We start from the raw sequence: 13,149 nt of genomic DNA, 5'->3' as shown, positions 1-13,149 counted from the left end.
GCCGGGGGCGGAGCCGCCTGACGTCACCGCGCGCTGACGTCACCGCGCACCCGCCGGGCAGGTGAGGCCGCGCGACGCCAGAGGGAGGAGCGGGCGGGGGGCGTGGCGCCCCCTGGCGGAGCGGGGACGAGAGGGCGCGGAGGGGACGGGGGTGTGGTCAGAGGTGGGGGCGTGGTCAGAGGTGGGGCGTGGTCAGAGGTGGGGGCGTGGTCAGATGTTGGAGCATGGTCATAAGTGGGGCGTGGTCAGAGTTGAGGGCGTGGTCAAATGATGGGCGTGGTCAGGAAAACAATCGTGGACCGAATCCCAATTAAATAAATTCTTATATGAATTAAATTTATATATATTATTAAATTAAACTTTGTATATACATTTATATATGTAACATATATTTATAAAATATATATTCTATTATCGTATTTTTATATATTTGTTATATTATATATAATATAACCATATTATTGTATATAATTAATATATTATATACTATATTATACATTATATAATACATATATTATATATGCAATACAAAATATATATTATATATAAAATCATATATATTATATATAATAATATATAATATATATTACATATTGGTATATATATGCTGTATAGAGTATATAATAGAATTAATGTAATTATGTGCTATATATAATGTATAATATAGTTATGTATAATATAATTATATGCATAACATACATATCGTTATTAAATTATATAAATTAACTAAAATTATAATATAAATTTAGAAGAAATTACATATTAAGTATCATTTCTTAATATATAATGATTAATATATGAATTAAGTGACACTTTAAATAAATTATTACGTGAATTAAATTAAATATAAATATATAAATTAAATATGTAGGTATATGTGGATTCATGAAATAAATAAATTTTATTAATTAGAGTTTAATTGCATATAATTGAGTAAATTTTATAATTATTATATAAAATAATATATAGTAATTGTGTAAATTAAAATAAATAGTTACACATGTTTATAAGTTGTATATCAAATATAATAATTATATAAATTAATTATATAATTTTACATAAATTAGATCTAAATAGATATGCTAGTAATATTAATTAATTTTATTATTTAATTTTATTGCATAATATTATTTAAATAATATTTTATTAAATAATATAATTTGATTTTATTAATTTAATAGATTAATTACATAAATGTTATGTCATTACACGTACATTGCGCACACATTTTATATGTTTAGATACAAATATTTTAATTAAATAAACCAGATTAATTGCTTCAATTCGATTATTAGTTAAATCCCGGGCCGGGGGTGCTGAGCCCCCTCTGCAGGTGCTTGGCTCGGGCAGAGCCACCTTCCTCCCTCCTCGTCCTCCTCCCCGGGGGTCTCCCCGCGGGGGGGTCTCCACTGGCCCCTTTATTCCAGGGAGAAGGGACGCCCTCAGCCCGTCCCCGGGGGCACCGAGGGGCCCCATCCTGCCCCGCGGGCAGTGGTGCCCGGCTCTGGGTCCCCAGAGGGGCTCTGGGGACCGGCTCGTGCCCCTGTCCCGGGACAGGCACCCCCTGCCCCCGGGGCACCCTGACCCCGACCCCACAGACAACAGGGGGGGTCCGAGCCCTGCTCTCCCAAGGGCATTCCCTGGAAGTACAGCCTGGGCAAACATCAGCACTCGGGTTAAAACCCCAGGGGGAAGTACAGATAAGGGCTTTTAACCAAAATCGCTCTGTCTGGCCACAAAACGGTCTCTGGCCACCAAAATCCTGCAGCAGCTCCTGGGCCAAACCCCTGTCCCGGCCCCGCCGTGCCCCCGGAGCCGCGGCCTCGGGGCCTTTCCGGCACTTCTGCCCCGTCAGCAGCTCTGCGGTGCCCGTGGCCACGCCGGGGAGGGTTCCCAGGGTGGGCAGAGCCCGCTCCGGGCATTGGTGGGGTCTCAAGGCACTTGGGGGGCTCTTGTAGTGGTCTCAGAGTGCTTGGGGGGTTGGGGGCAGCGGATGAGCTGGGAGGTCCCAGCCCTGCCAATGCCACAACCACCAGGGATGTTGGGGACCCCCAGGACCCCCGGGGTGGGTGGTGGGGTGGGGTGACCCCAGTCTGTCCCACCTTGTCCCATCCTGTGCCAGTCCTTGCTCCAGGTCCCAGGAGCCACTTGCTGATGCCTTTCCCTCCCAACATCCACCTTTTCCCCCAAATCCTGTTTTCTCACCCCATCAAAGCAGCTTTTTAAGGCACAAACACCCATTTGGGACCCCCGGGGTGCCACCACCCCCTGTGTCATTCAACACTGGGGAGGGGGGTTCTTTTCCCCCCTCCCCTACAAGTGTGGAGGGACAGGGATAACAACTCCATGTCCCCCCCAGCTGTGGGATCCCCACCGTGGGGGGTTAGAGAAGGTTTTGCCCTCCCAAATTGCAGGGGCCTGGGGTTGGGGAGCTGCTCAGGGCACAGAATCTCCTCTGCTCCCACTCCGGTCGGTGGTAGGGTGGGGGAAAGGCCACCAGCTGGGGACATGAGAAGCAGAAGGACCCTCCCGGCCTGAACCTCGGGATGAGGAGAAAGGCTTTCACTTTTTTCCTGCGTTTTCCACGTGCTTCTACAGGTTTGGGCTGCTCGGAGCAGCCAGAAAAAGCTGGGGCTGAGGGATTTTGGGGTGTAAATCCTGAGCTCTCCCAAAGCTTTAAGCTGCCATCATTCAGCTCCAGAGTGAACACCCTCTCCTGGGCAGCCAACATCCACCTGGAGCTGCCTGGAGCATCCAGGAGCAGGGAAGGGGCTCTTTGCCCCCAGCACCCCCAAATCTGGGCAATCTGCCCATCCCTAAGAGCAGCCTCCGACCTCAAATACCCCCCAAATCCGACCATAACGATTGTGGCCCGGATCCAGCGGGATATTTATAGGATATTTATAGGTCCCACTTCCCTGGGAAGGGGATGTGGACCTGGGAAACCCCCGGCTGCTGCTGAGGAGAGGAAGAGCTGGGCTGACTCAGCTCCTCTCGAGGAATCCTGTTTGTCAGCAAACGACGGCCACAAACGCTCCTGGATCCCATCCTGCCCTTCCCAACCGCCGGGATGAGCAGGGGGAGGGTCACCCTGCACCCCCAGCAGCTGGGAGGGGCTCAGGATGGTGTGGAAGCCCCCCAGTATCCCCCCAGAAATGGTGAATCCCTGCAGGGGGAGTGGGACATGGGGCTCCCCCGCTCCTGGAAAGAGGGAAATAGAGCCAAGGGGGCTGAGGGAGAGGAAGGAAATGCCTCTTCCAGCGCTGTCTCTCCAAGCAAAGTGGCTCCAGGAAGCTCTGCCTCAAGTGTGTTTGCTTTAAGCAGCTGCTTCACGCAGATTTTGGGGGGGCCTCAGCGGCAGATCCGGCGCCTGGAGCTCCCAGTGCCGGGGGCAGGAAGGATGGATCCATCCCATCCCTCTGCTCTCATTCCAGTGGCCATGAACTCCCACGTGCATCCAGAGGGAATCGGGGCAGGGTGACACAACCCAGGACTTTGCCCCTCAGGGACCCCAGGGCTGGCACGGGGGGGGTCACAGGCTCCAGCCCCCCCTCACTTACACCAAGCTACACCTCTCTGTTTATTAATAATATTAAATATACAAGATGTTTTCCATTATTTTCTTTAAATAGATTTTTAAATGCCTTTGTATAAAATATTTCAACATTTCATTGTATAAAAAAAAAACAAACAAACAACAAAAAAAACCACAAACCAACAAAAAACCCAAACAAACAAAAAAAAAGGCAAATTCAATCCAACAGGGGTAAAGGCAAGTTTTCCCCCCCAGGATCAGCTCCTCCATGGTGTAAACTTACACCACAGCAGGAGTTTGGCCCCAGCCTTCCTGCTGCATTAGGGCTTTCCTCCTGCTTTACACCAGTCCCTCACACAGGAACCCCCTCTCTCTGACAGTCATAAATACACATATATATATAAAAAACCCAAATTAATAGCGATGCTTTCCTTAAAAGCAGTTTGGTTTGTCCATATTTTCATCCTTCCTAGAAAAATAACACTTCAAACCCCCAGAGCAGCTCAGGCTATGCTTCACCCAGGGCCGGACGGAGCCGCTGGATTTTAGGGGGTCTCCAGAGCTGGTGCATCTTCCCAAATCCAGCTGAGCCTAAAAGCCCCCAGAGGCGTGGCTGGGGGTGCTCCATCTCTCAGGTCCACGTGGATCCTGTCCTTCCCGGCCCCATTCCCTTCTCCAAAGCGCAGGACTGGGATCCCAGCGAGTCCAGCTCGTGGCAAGGACCCCGCGAGGGGCAAAGGGGCCCCTCCAAAATACTTGTGCAGGATAAAGACTCTCATCAGCTCTATTAAAAACAGCCCCTAAGGAGGGCGAGGCCGAGGCCAGCTCGGACACGGAGCGGCAGGAGGATGGGAATGGGGACGGTGTCAAGGGTCACCCCCAAACCCGGCCCCACACGGGCACGGGGGGGCTTTAAATATTCACAGTGTGAGGGTTTGAGTTGCAAATCAGGGCTGGGGGGGCCCCCCACAGCATCCAGGATGCTCCAGCTGAAGCCTTGGGAAAGGCAGGGTGGAGGGAGGCAATGGGTGCTGCTCCAAACCAGAAGAGCCAGAGGATTCAGGAGCTGGACCTCTCCATCTTCAGCCATGTCCAAGCAGGATCCACCATTCCAAACCCAGCATCTCCAGCGTCCCGCTCAGCACCACGGCGTCACCTCAGCCACTGCCACCATCCCGTGACAGTCCAACGCCTTCCAGCCCGTCACTTCCCGGGGCTGGGGGTCCCACTGGGGGCACAGCCCCCCACCCCTTTGTCCCTGCCAGGGAGGGGTTGCAGTCTCTGGCCGAGGGAAGAGGGAGCGTCGGGATCCTTCCACCCGGATCCGTCCCCCACCAGCTTCACATCCCGCCTGGGGCCCTGGGAAAAGCAGGAGAAACGTGATGGGGAGCTGAGGATCTGCCAGGGAGGGGGAGAAACGCATGGAAACCACAGGAAAAAATACTCGGAGTATTAAGAAAGCGCCGGTAATGGATTAACGAGCTGAGAAACCGCATGCTGGCAGCGCTGGGGCCCAGACCTGCTCCTCTCCAGCGCCTTCCCACCCAGAATTTCCCTGCCCGTGGTCCAAGGGGACAGTCCAGGGAGTCAACATTGGCTTGGACAGGAGCCCTGTGAGGTCCCATCCAACCCCTGCTCACCTCAGAGGTCCTGAGTCTCCAGCTCTGGACATTCCCTCACTCCCTGCAGTGCCCTGGGAGGGAAAGGTGGGGGGTTTAGGGCAGGGTCGCCGGGGTGGGGGTTCCCAAAGCCCCCCAAGGCAGGATGATATCACACCCACCTCCTCTCTGGCTCCTCGGGGTCGCAGTCTCCATCTTCCAGTGGCTGCTCCAGGACCTGTGTGGAGAGAGAGAAACAGGGAATGAGCCCTGGGGAAGGGGAAGGGGCAGATCTCCCCAGTAACACCCTCCCACCCCACTCAGCTCCTCCACTTGTCCCTCCATCTCAAAATGATTGGGAAAATGAGGCTCAACCCACACTGGCCACGCGGGGATACTGAGGTGGGAGAGGCTGTCGCTGCGGGGAGGGGGGTCTTACCCTGCACTTATACTTGTAGAAGAGCAGCCCCCCCACTGCCAGCAGCACGGCCACCACGCCGGGCACCACGACGAACACCAGGGGCTCCTGGAGGCCCTCCCGGCCGGGCGGCTCCTTCCTGCGCTGCTCTGTGCCCGGAACAAACCCCGAGTCAAAGCTGGGCCCGGCTCCCGCGCCGTCCTCGGGGCCCCTCATCCTGCCGAGCCCCCAGCCCCGCGCCCTCGGCCCGCTCCCGGGGCCCCCCCGCAGCTCCGGGGCCATCCTGGAGAAGCGGAGCTGCGTGACGGGCTCGGCCGGCGGGGCCGGGCGGATCCGGGCTCTGCCCGCGGGGCTGCCGGGCTGCGCTGCCGGGGTGGTCCTGAGCCCGCCGGGGCGGTCCGGGGGCGCGGGGGCTCCCCGCGGCTGGGCCGGCTGCCCCAGCTCTCCATCCCCGGGGCTCTCGTCCTCCTCCGCCGCCAGGCTCAGCATCCCGGCTGTGTCCGGCGGGGCTTCGGCGCTGTCGGCGGGATCCTGCGGGATCTGCGGCATCCCGGGGGGTGGCACCGACGCCGTGTCACCTATGGCGGCACCCGGGAGCTCCTCGGTGCCCGAGCCCCCGTCCGTGACACCGGGGGCCTGGGATGGGGCCTCTAAGTCAGCGAGGGTGGCACGGAGGGGGCTGGGGGGGAGCTGGCTGCTAACGGGGGTCCCGTCCCTGCCCGAACGGGTGGCAGCGGAGAGGGAGGGCTGGGTGGCAGGAGGGAGGGCAGGGGACAGGCAATTGCAGTCAGGATCTGTCCCCACACCTGAAAGAAGCAGAGAGAAGAAACGGCCGTGGGGTCACCAGCCTCCAAGAGGGGGGCACAGCCAGCAGATCCGAGGGCGGGGGGAGCACCCCCTGGCCCTTCCCCAGGGCAAGCGGGTCAAACAGCCCCCAAAAAACGGGAGAGGCAGGGGACAGGCAGGAGCAGGCAGGAGCAGGCAGGGCAGGGAGGTGACAAGCAGCAGGTGGGAGGAAGCAAACCCGTGTCACTGGGTCCCCTGAGCCGATGGCAGTGGGTTATCCAGGACTTGCAGGAGCCAGACAGCCACGTTTAACATCCCCCAGGGCACAGGGACACGGCACAGCTCCCACAGGGTGACAGGAGACAGCTCCTCCAGGGCCATGCAAACACAGCACGGGGAGGGGGGGCAACATCACTCTCCCTGACGGCTTGGCCAGGGCACACTGAGGCAGCTGGAGTGACACAGCCCAGGTCATGCAGCACGTTGGTGGCACAGCAGTCCCAGCACCTCCATTTCTCCTCTGGGGCTTTGAGTCGGAGCCGAGCCTGATGCCTCCAGCCAGCCCTTGGAGATGCCTCCCTGGCCCCCCTCAGCACCCCTCCCTGGCCTTGCTTCCAGCACATCCCACCTCCAAAGGGCAGCCAGCCCCTTTTCCCCCTGACACTGATGCAGAGCTCGCTGACACAGCACTACAACCACCCCACGTGACAAGGACCGAGGTGCCCACGTGTGCCCACAGACAGGGACACGTGGCTCTCAAGCTGCTCCATGCAGGTCAGCCCAAGCCCCCCCACCCTGGCACGGGTTTAACTGGGCAGAGCAAAGCCTTGGTATCTCACCTGGTGGGGATTCAGCCCCCCTGGGCCCCAGGCAGGCCCTGTGGTAGACGTGGCTGCAATCCTTCTCGAAGGTCTCCTGGTTCTGCAGTAGCTGGTTGATGTCCTGGAAGAAATCCTTCACCAGCACCAGCATCTCATAGGGGGAGGTGGTGAACTCCTTGAAGCACATCTGGGACAGCTGGAGGAAGTGCCAGGCTCGGCGTCAGCCCCGTGACACACCCAGGGTCCCCATCACGGTGCTCCCAGGGCAAGGTTTGGTGGCTCCTCGTGTCCATGGACACCCCAACTCTGCTCCACTTCGTGGTTCTGCCCATGCACCCACCCCAGGATGGTCTGGACACCCCGTTTCACCCCAAGATGAGGACCCAGAGCCAAGGACACTGTACCATCCTCTCCTCATCATCCTCCTCCCTGATGCAGGGGTCGACGTTCTCGTCGATGCTGTGGTACATCCTGCGCACTGTCTGCATCTTCCTGGCGTTGGAAGAGTTCTCCTTGAACTCTGTTCGCTCCAAAATCTTGCCCAGCAGAGGAAAGGCGGCTTTCACATAGCAGATGGAGTCGTTCTGAGGACACAGATCCCCCCAAAAAAGGGAGAGTGAGTGGTTAGTGGGTGGGCACTTGCCTGGGGGAAACCCTTCTACGATCCCACAGGATGCCCAAACTGGGACCTGGAAGCCACCTGGCCAAGCAGGATTGGTCCTTCCTGGGCTGCCTCCCACAAAGGGAGACAGGAAAGGGGAGATTTGGGATCTGGGAACCCCCCACCATGCACCAGTCCCAGTGCATGTCCTTGTCCTCTTCTGTCCCCAGCAAGGAGCCACTCACCAACTGCATCTTGTCGATGAACTTGAAGGAGACCCTGCCCGGGTGCTGCATCTGGGTGTCAGCCTGGAAGGACAGAGCAAGGCAGGGGTCACCCACATTCCCAGGGGACAGGGCAGGGGCTCTGAGGGGCTGGAGCTGAGCAGCCCCAGGAGTGCCATGCCCTGGGAACCAAGGGGCGCCCAAGTCCCCTGAATCTCCCAGCCCTGCTTCATCCCACACCACCCTCCTCCTCCCCCTCACACAGCCACATCCCCGAGGCCAATGGTCTGGCAGGGGTGAGCCCAGGATTCCTGCTCCCACCAGGATGTTGCAGTCCCCTGGCTGCCTCTCCCTGGCTGCTCCCACCCCACCTGCCTTCCTCCTCCTGCTCCTCTTCCTGCCAGCGCCACGGCAAAGCCCAGCCCCGCTGAGTTCGCCCCGCTGAGTTCTCCCCGCTCCCTCCGCCAAACCCAGGCTGCAAAGGAGCAGCCCGGCGTGCAGGAGGTGGCCGTGACACCGAGGTCACGCATCCCCCGGCATCACAAAGCGCCGGGGTCGCCCCCGCGGCGCCGCCGGCCCCCCGTGCCACGAGACCCTTTCCAGTCGGAGTAAAAACCCACCCCGAGCAAACCCCCTCCCTCCGGGCCGGCATCCCAGGCTAGGGGAGCGAGGGCTGCCAGAATTGCCGGCCGGCGATTCTCCTCCCAGCCTGGGATGCCGGCCCGGAAACAATTGCTCCATTATCCTGCAGGCGCTGGAGCTCCTCCATCTGCGAGGACAGGGCTGCAATCCCCAGCAGGAAAAGCGCGGCTTCCATTCAAACCTGCTCCATCCCACGGCCACGCACCCGGTTGGAACCCCCGGGGGTGCAGAGCAAAGGCTCCAGGGCTGGGGGATCCCTTCTTCCCCCATAATCAGCACCCATTTGAATCCCCGGGGGTGCAGAGCAAAGGCTCCAGGGATGGGGGATCCCCTTTTCCCCCACAACCAGCACCCAGTTTGAACCCCCGGGGGTGCAGAGCAAAGGCTCCAGGGCTGGGGGATCCCTTCTTCCCCCACAACCAGCACCCAGTTTGAACCCCCGGGGGTGCAGAGCAAAGGCTCCAGGGATGGGGAATCCCCTTTTCCCCCACAACCAGCACCCAGTTTGAACCCCCGGGGGTGCAGAGCAAAGGCTCCAGGGCTGGGGGATCCCTTCTTCCCCCACAACCAGTACCCAGTTTTAAAGCCCAGGGGTGCAAAGCAAAGGCTCCAGGGCTGGGGGTGCAGAGGGGGCTCGGGCAGAGGAAGCTGAGCAGCTTCTGGTTAAAGTGGTGGTTGAAGAGGAAGAGGTGAAGGAGCCCGGACACAGCGGTTACACGGAGCTCGGAGCAAAAGCAGCCGCGGATCCGGAGGCGTTGCTCCCGCCTCTCTCCCGCCTCTCTCCCGCACTCCCGGCGGAATTTAATCTGCGACAACCCTGCAAATCCCTGCGTGCCCCCGATTCCCGCTTCTGCCCTGAACATCCGCGTGATTCCCCGCTCGGAGGTGAGCCAAGGGCCACGGAGAGGGAGACACGGCCCCGGCAGCGGCTCGGGGGGTGCGGGGGGGTGCCAGCCCCCGGAGCTGCCCGCGGGACGCCGGCACCCACCGCCCCAGCCCTGCCGGCTCCATCGCCCACTTGGCCTGGCCAGCGGCCTCCCTCGCTGCCTGCCACCCACCCACAGCCCCACTGCCAGCCCAGCTTCCAGGCAAGCAGCTGGACTCAGGAATGCAGCCGGATTCCTCCGCTTAACCCCTGCGGAACCGCCCGGAAAACACCCCAGCCCGCAGCGCCGGCCTCTCCACCGCTCCCTCAGCACCCCTGTGCCCACCCGGCCCCGCGCCTTCCCCTCCCCGGCCACACTCCTGCTTCCCTCTTCTCCCATCCCTCCTGTTGGCACTTTTCCACAGCCACCCTTAATAAAGGCACAACAACTGTCACCCCTCGGTGCCCACTTGTCTGCGGTGCCCACGGATGCTCAGCTCCCGGGTACCATCCCTTCGCTGAGGGAGCTGAAAACTACCTGATTTCCTTATTTCGGCCCTAAATAACGTTTGATTCGTGCCAGCCCAGCCCCGAGCGATCCCCCATCCCCCGGCACAGCCCCGGGAGGGCACTCACCAGCTCCTGCAGCTCGGCCAGGTGCCTCTCGGTGATGATCTGCTGGCAGTAGCTGTTCTGCTCCGTCTCATGGATGCTGCAGACCAGGAGGAGGAGGAGAGACGACAGGAGGGTGCAGCGGAGCAGGGACACCTGAGCACGGCACAGGAGAAGCTTGGAGCAGGGATAACCCCACACCGAGCCCCCTGCCCTTCCCCACCACCCCCCACCTCTGTGGTGGACAAGGCTTGGCCACGGTCCAGCAAGATAATCCCACTGTGGTCCTCCAACCCCGCGCCCGTCCCCATCCTATTTTTAGGAGCACCAGGTCAGCAGGGAATTTCCCAGGGCCCGGTGACACAAGCCTGGATGTGGCTCTTGGTCACCTCCACGTTCCCCATCCAGCCCCTCTCCCCTCTCCCACACCATTTCTCCGTCTCTCCAGAGCCGTCTGACACACTGACCCACCCAGCCCCAAAAANGGTCAGCAGGGAATTTCCCAGGGCCCGGTGACACAAGCCTGGATGTGGCTCTTGGTCACCTCCACGTTCCCCATCCAGCCCCTCTCCCCTCTCCCCCTCCTCCGCCCCGGCTCTCCAGAGCCGTCTGACACACTGACCCACCCAGCCCCAAAAATCCTCTTCCCACCCTCCGGACCCCCCCAGCTGCACCCGCCGGGCTCTTTCCATGCAGCAGCGCTGGCCTCGTCCCAAATTCCCCTCCCAGTCCCCCTGCAAAGGAACGGGGAGGCCCCGGACCGTGGCGGGACCCCGGTGGGCAACGGGGGCTTGTCCCAGAGCCAAGACTCCCGGGGTGGGGATGGAGGGGACCCCCGGGGTGGGGGGTTCACCCCTCTGCCAGGGCACCGGCAGGGACAGGGTGCCTGGGTGATGGGTGGGGGGGAATTTCCCTTGGAGGGTGTCCAGGAATCCTCCCCTCTTGTGAAACTCCAAGATGCCTCCCCGGCCACCGCCGAGATGCGGCCACGGCTGAACGGAGCCTCACCCCGCCAGGGACGGGCTGGAGCCGGGAACGGAGCCGGGAACAGGGCTGGAGTCGGGACCTCCCCCCGCCGGGAACGGGGACCGGGATGGGGCTGGAACCCGGAACCGGGGCGGGAACGGGGCTTCACCGCGCGAGTCCGGGGCTAGAACCGAGGACCGGGACGGGGCTGGAGCCTCATCCCGCGGGTCCGGGAATGGAGCCGGGGCTGAAGCATCACTCCGCCGGGGCCGGGGACCGGTCGGGACTGGAGCCGGGGCCTCCGTGCGGCGGGAATGGGAATCGGGACGGGGTTGGAGCCGGGAAATGGGGCTGGAGCCGGAGTTGCATCCCGCGGATCCGGGGCTGGAACCGCGAACCGAGCGGGGGCTGGAGCATCCCCCCACCGGCAGCCGGGACCCCCCGAGGAGGGGACCGGCCTGGGGGCACGGGGAGAACCGAGGACCCCGCACAGGTGGCAGCGGGCGCGGGGGCTCGGGGAGGGGCCGCCGTACCTTGGCTCCGAGGCGGGGCATGGGGGGGCTGCCGTGGGGCCGGGGCCAGGCGGAGCGGGCGAGGCGGCGGCGGCAGCGGCGGGGCCGAGCGGGGCCGGGCTGAGCCGCCGCCGCGGCCGCGCTCCCCTTTATAGCGCCGCGGCAGCATGTGGTTTATGAGAAAGGGGCTGGCGGGCGGCCAGGGCCCCGCGCCGGGACCGGACGGGCCGGGCCGGCACCGAGCGGCACCGGGCGGGCACGGCGCGGCCACCGCCGGGGCCGGGGGGGCCACCGCGGCCGCTCGGAACCGCTCGGGGCCCCTCGGAACCGCTCGGGGCCCCTCGGAACCGCTCGGCATTGCTCGGGCCGCTCGATACGTTCGGTTCGGCACCGCTCGGATCCGACCGGACACGCTCGGGGCGGATCGGAACCGCTCGGGTCTGTTCGGGGCGGATCGGAACCGCTCGGGTCTGTTCGGGGCGGATCGGAACCGCTCGGCTCGGGGCACCCACCACGTGCGTGACCCCCCCGGCCCGTGCCATGAACACACGTGTGTGCTCAGCCCGGGCACACACACACAGGTGTGCACACACGGACATCCCTCGTGGGCATGGACACCCCTCGGAACACGTCCGTGTGCACACACACGTGCCCAGCACCAGGCCCTGAACACACGTGTATGTGTGTGGGCACAGGCACATGTTTATGCACATACATGCGCACACGTGCACACAGCAGGGACAGACCCCCCTCCCAAGGGCATGAACACCCCTGGGAACATTTCTGTGTGCTCACACACACACACAGCCCTGGGCTTTTCACATGTGTATATGTGCATGATCATCCCATAACACACACATGCACACACATATGTGTGCACCCATGTGCACATGCCAGGGACAGACGCTCCGCATGTGCGCAGACATCCCTCAGAACACATACATGTGCACACACACACACAGACACAGAGGGCCCTGGGCCTTGCACACACATGTGTGTCCGTGCTCACCCCCGGGCACACACACACATTGTGTCCGTGCTCACCCCTTGACACCACATCCACACACATGCCCAGACCCCATGCGTGATGCCCAGACACATGTGCAAACCCACATGTGTGCACACACCCACCCCCATGCACACACATGTACAAACTGCTACACCCCCACACACACACGTGTAACACGCAGCTGTGCACACACACACAGGGCCACACATTCATATCTGTGCCCAAACCACACACCCCCCAACATGTGTGTGCCCCAGACCCACACACAGACACATGTGTGCCCCAGACCCACACACAGAGACACACGTGTGTGCCCCAGACCCACACACAGAGACACGTGTGTGCCCCAGACCCACACACAGAGACACGTGTGTGCCCCAGACCCACACACAGACACATGTGTGCCCCAGACCCACACACAGAGACACACGTGTGTGCCCCAGACCCACACAGACACACACGTGTGTGCCCCAGACCCACACACAGAGACACGTGTGTGCCCCAGACCCACACACAGAGACACGTGTGTGCCCCAGACCCACAAGCAGACACACACGTGT

The 13,149-nt window shown here is 60.2% G+C and overlaps 1 protein-coding gene across 2 annotated transcripts; it reads right to left on the bottom strand.

Moving 5' to 3' along the window:
- Positions 1 to 3,658: 3,658 nt before the first annotated feature.
- Positions 3,659 to 11,634, bottom strand: CSF1 (colony stimulating factor 1). 2 transcript variants are annotated; one of them, XM_017821323.1, is made up of 9 exons: positions 11,602 to 11,634; positions 10,127 to 10,258; positions 8,005 to 8,067; positions 7,563 to 7,742; positions 7,177 to 7,354; positions 5,573 to 6,357; positions 5,316 to 5,371; positions 5,176 to 5,228; positions 3,659 to 4,894 (listed from the first exon to the last, which is right to left on the bottom strand). In XM_017821323.1, the coding sequence occupies exons 1-8, from the start codon at positions 11,620 to 11,622 to the stop codon at positions 5,177 to 5,179; spliced, it is 1,467 nt and encodes a 488-aa protein (XP_017676812.1). In that variant the 5' UTR covers positions 11,623 to 11,634; the 3' UTR covers positions 3,659 to 4,894; position 5,176. The 2 variants fall into 2 exon arrangements, with proteins under 2 accessions (XP_017676812.1, XP_017676813.1); XM_017821324.1 differs by having other exon boundaries at positions 5,573 to 5,700.
- Positions 11,635 to 13,149: the final 1,515 nt, after the last annotated feature.

Source organism: Lepidothrix coronata, unplaced genomic scaffold (genome assembly GCF_001604755.1).
Source record: "Lepidothrix coronata isolate B3197 unplaced genomic scaffold, Lepidothrix_coronata-1.0 Scaffold90, whole genome shotgun sequence".
Lineage (NCBI taxonomy): Eukaryota > Metazoa > Chordata > Aves > Passeriformes > Pipridae > Lepidothrix > Lepidothrix coronata.
Note: the sequence above shows the minus strand (reverse complement) of the source record. Positions and strands in the feature narration are given on the sequence as shown.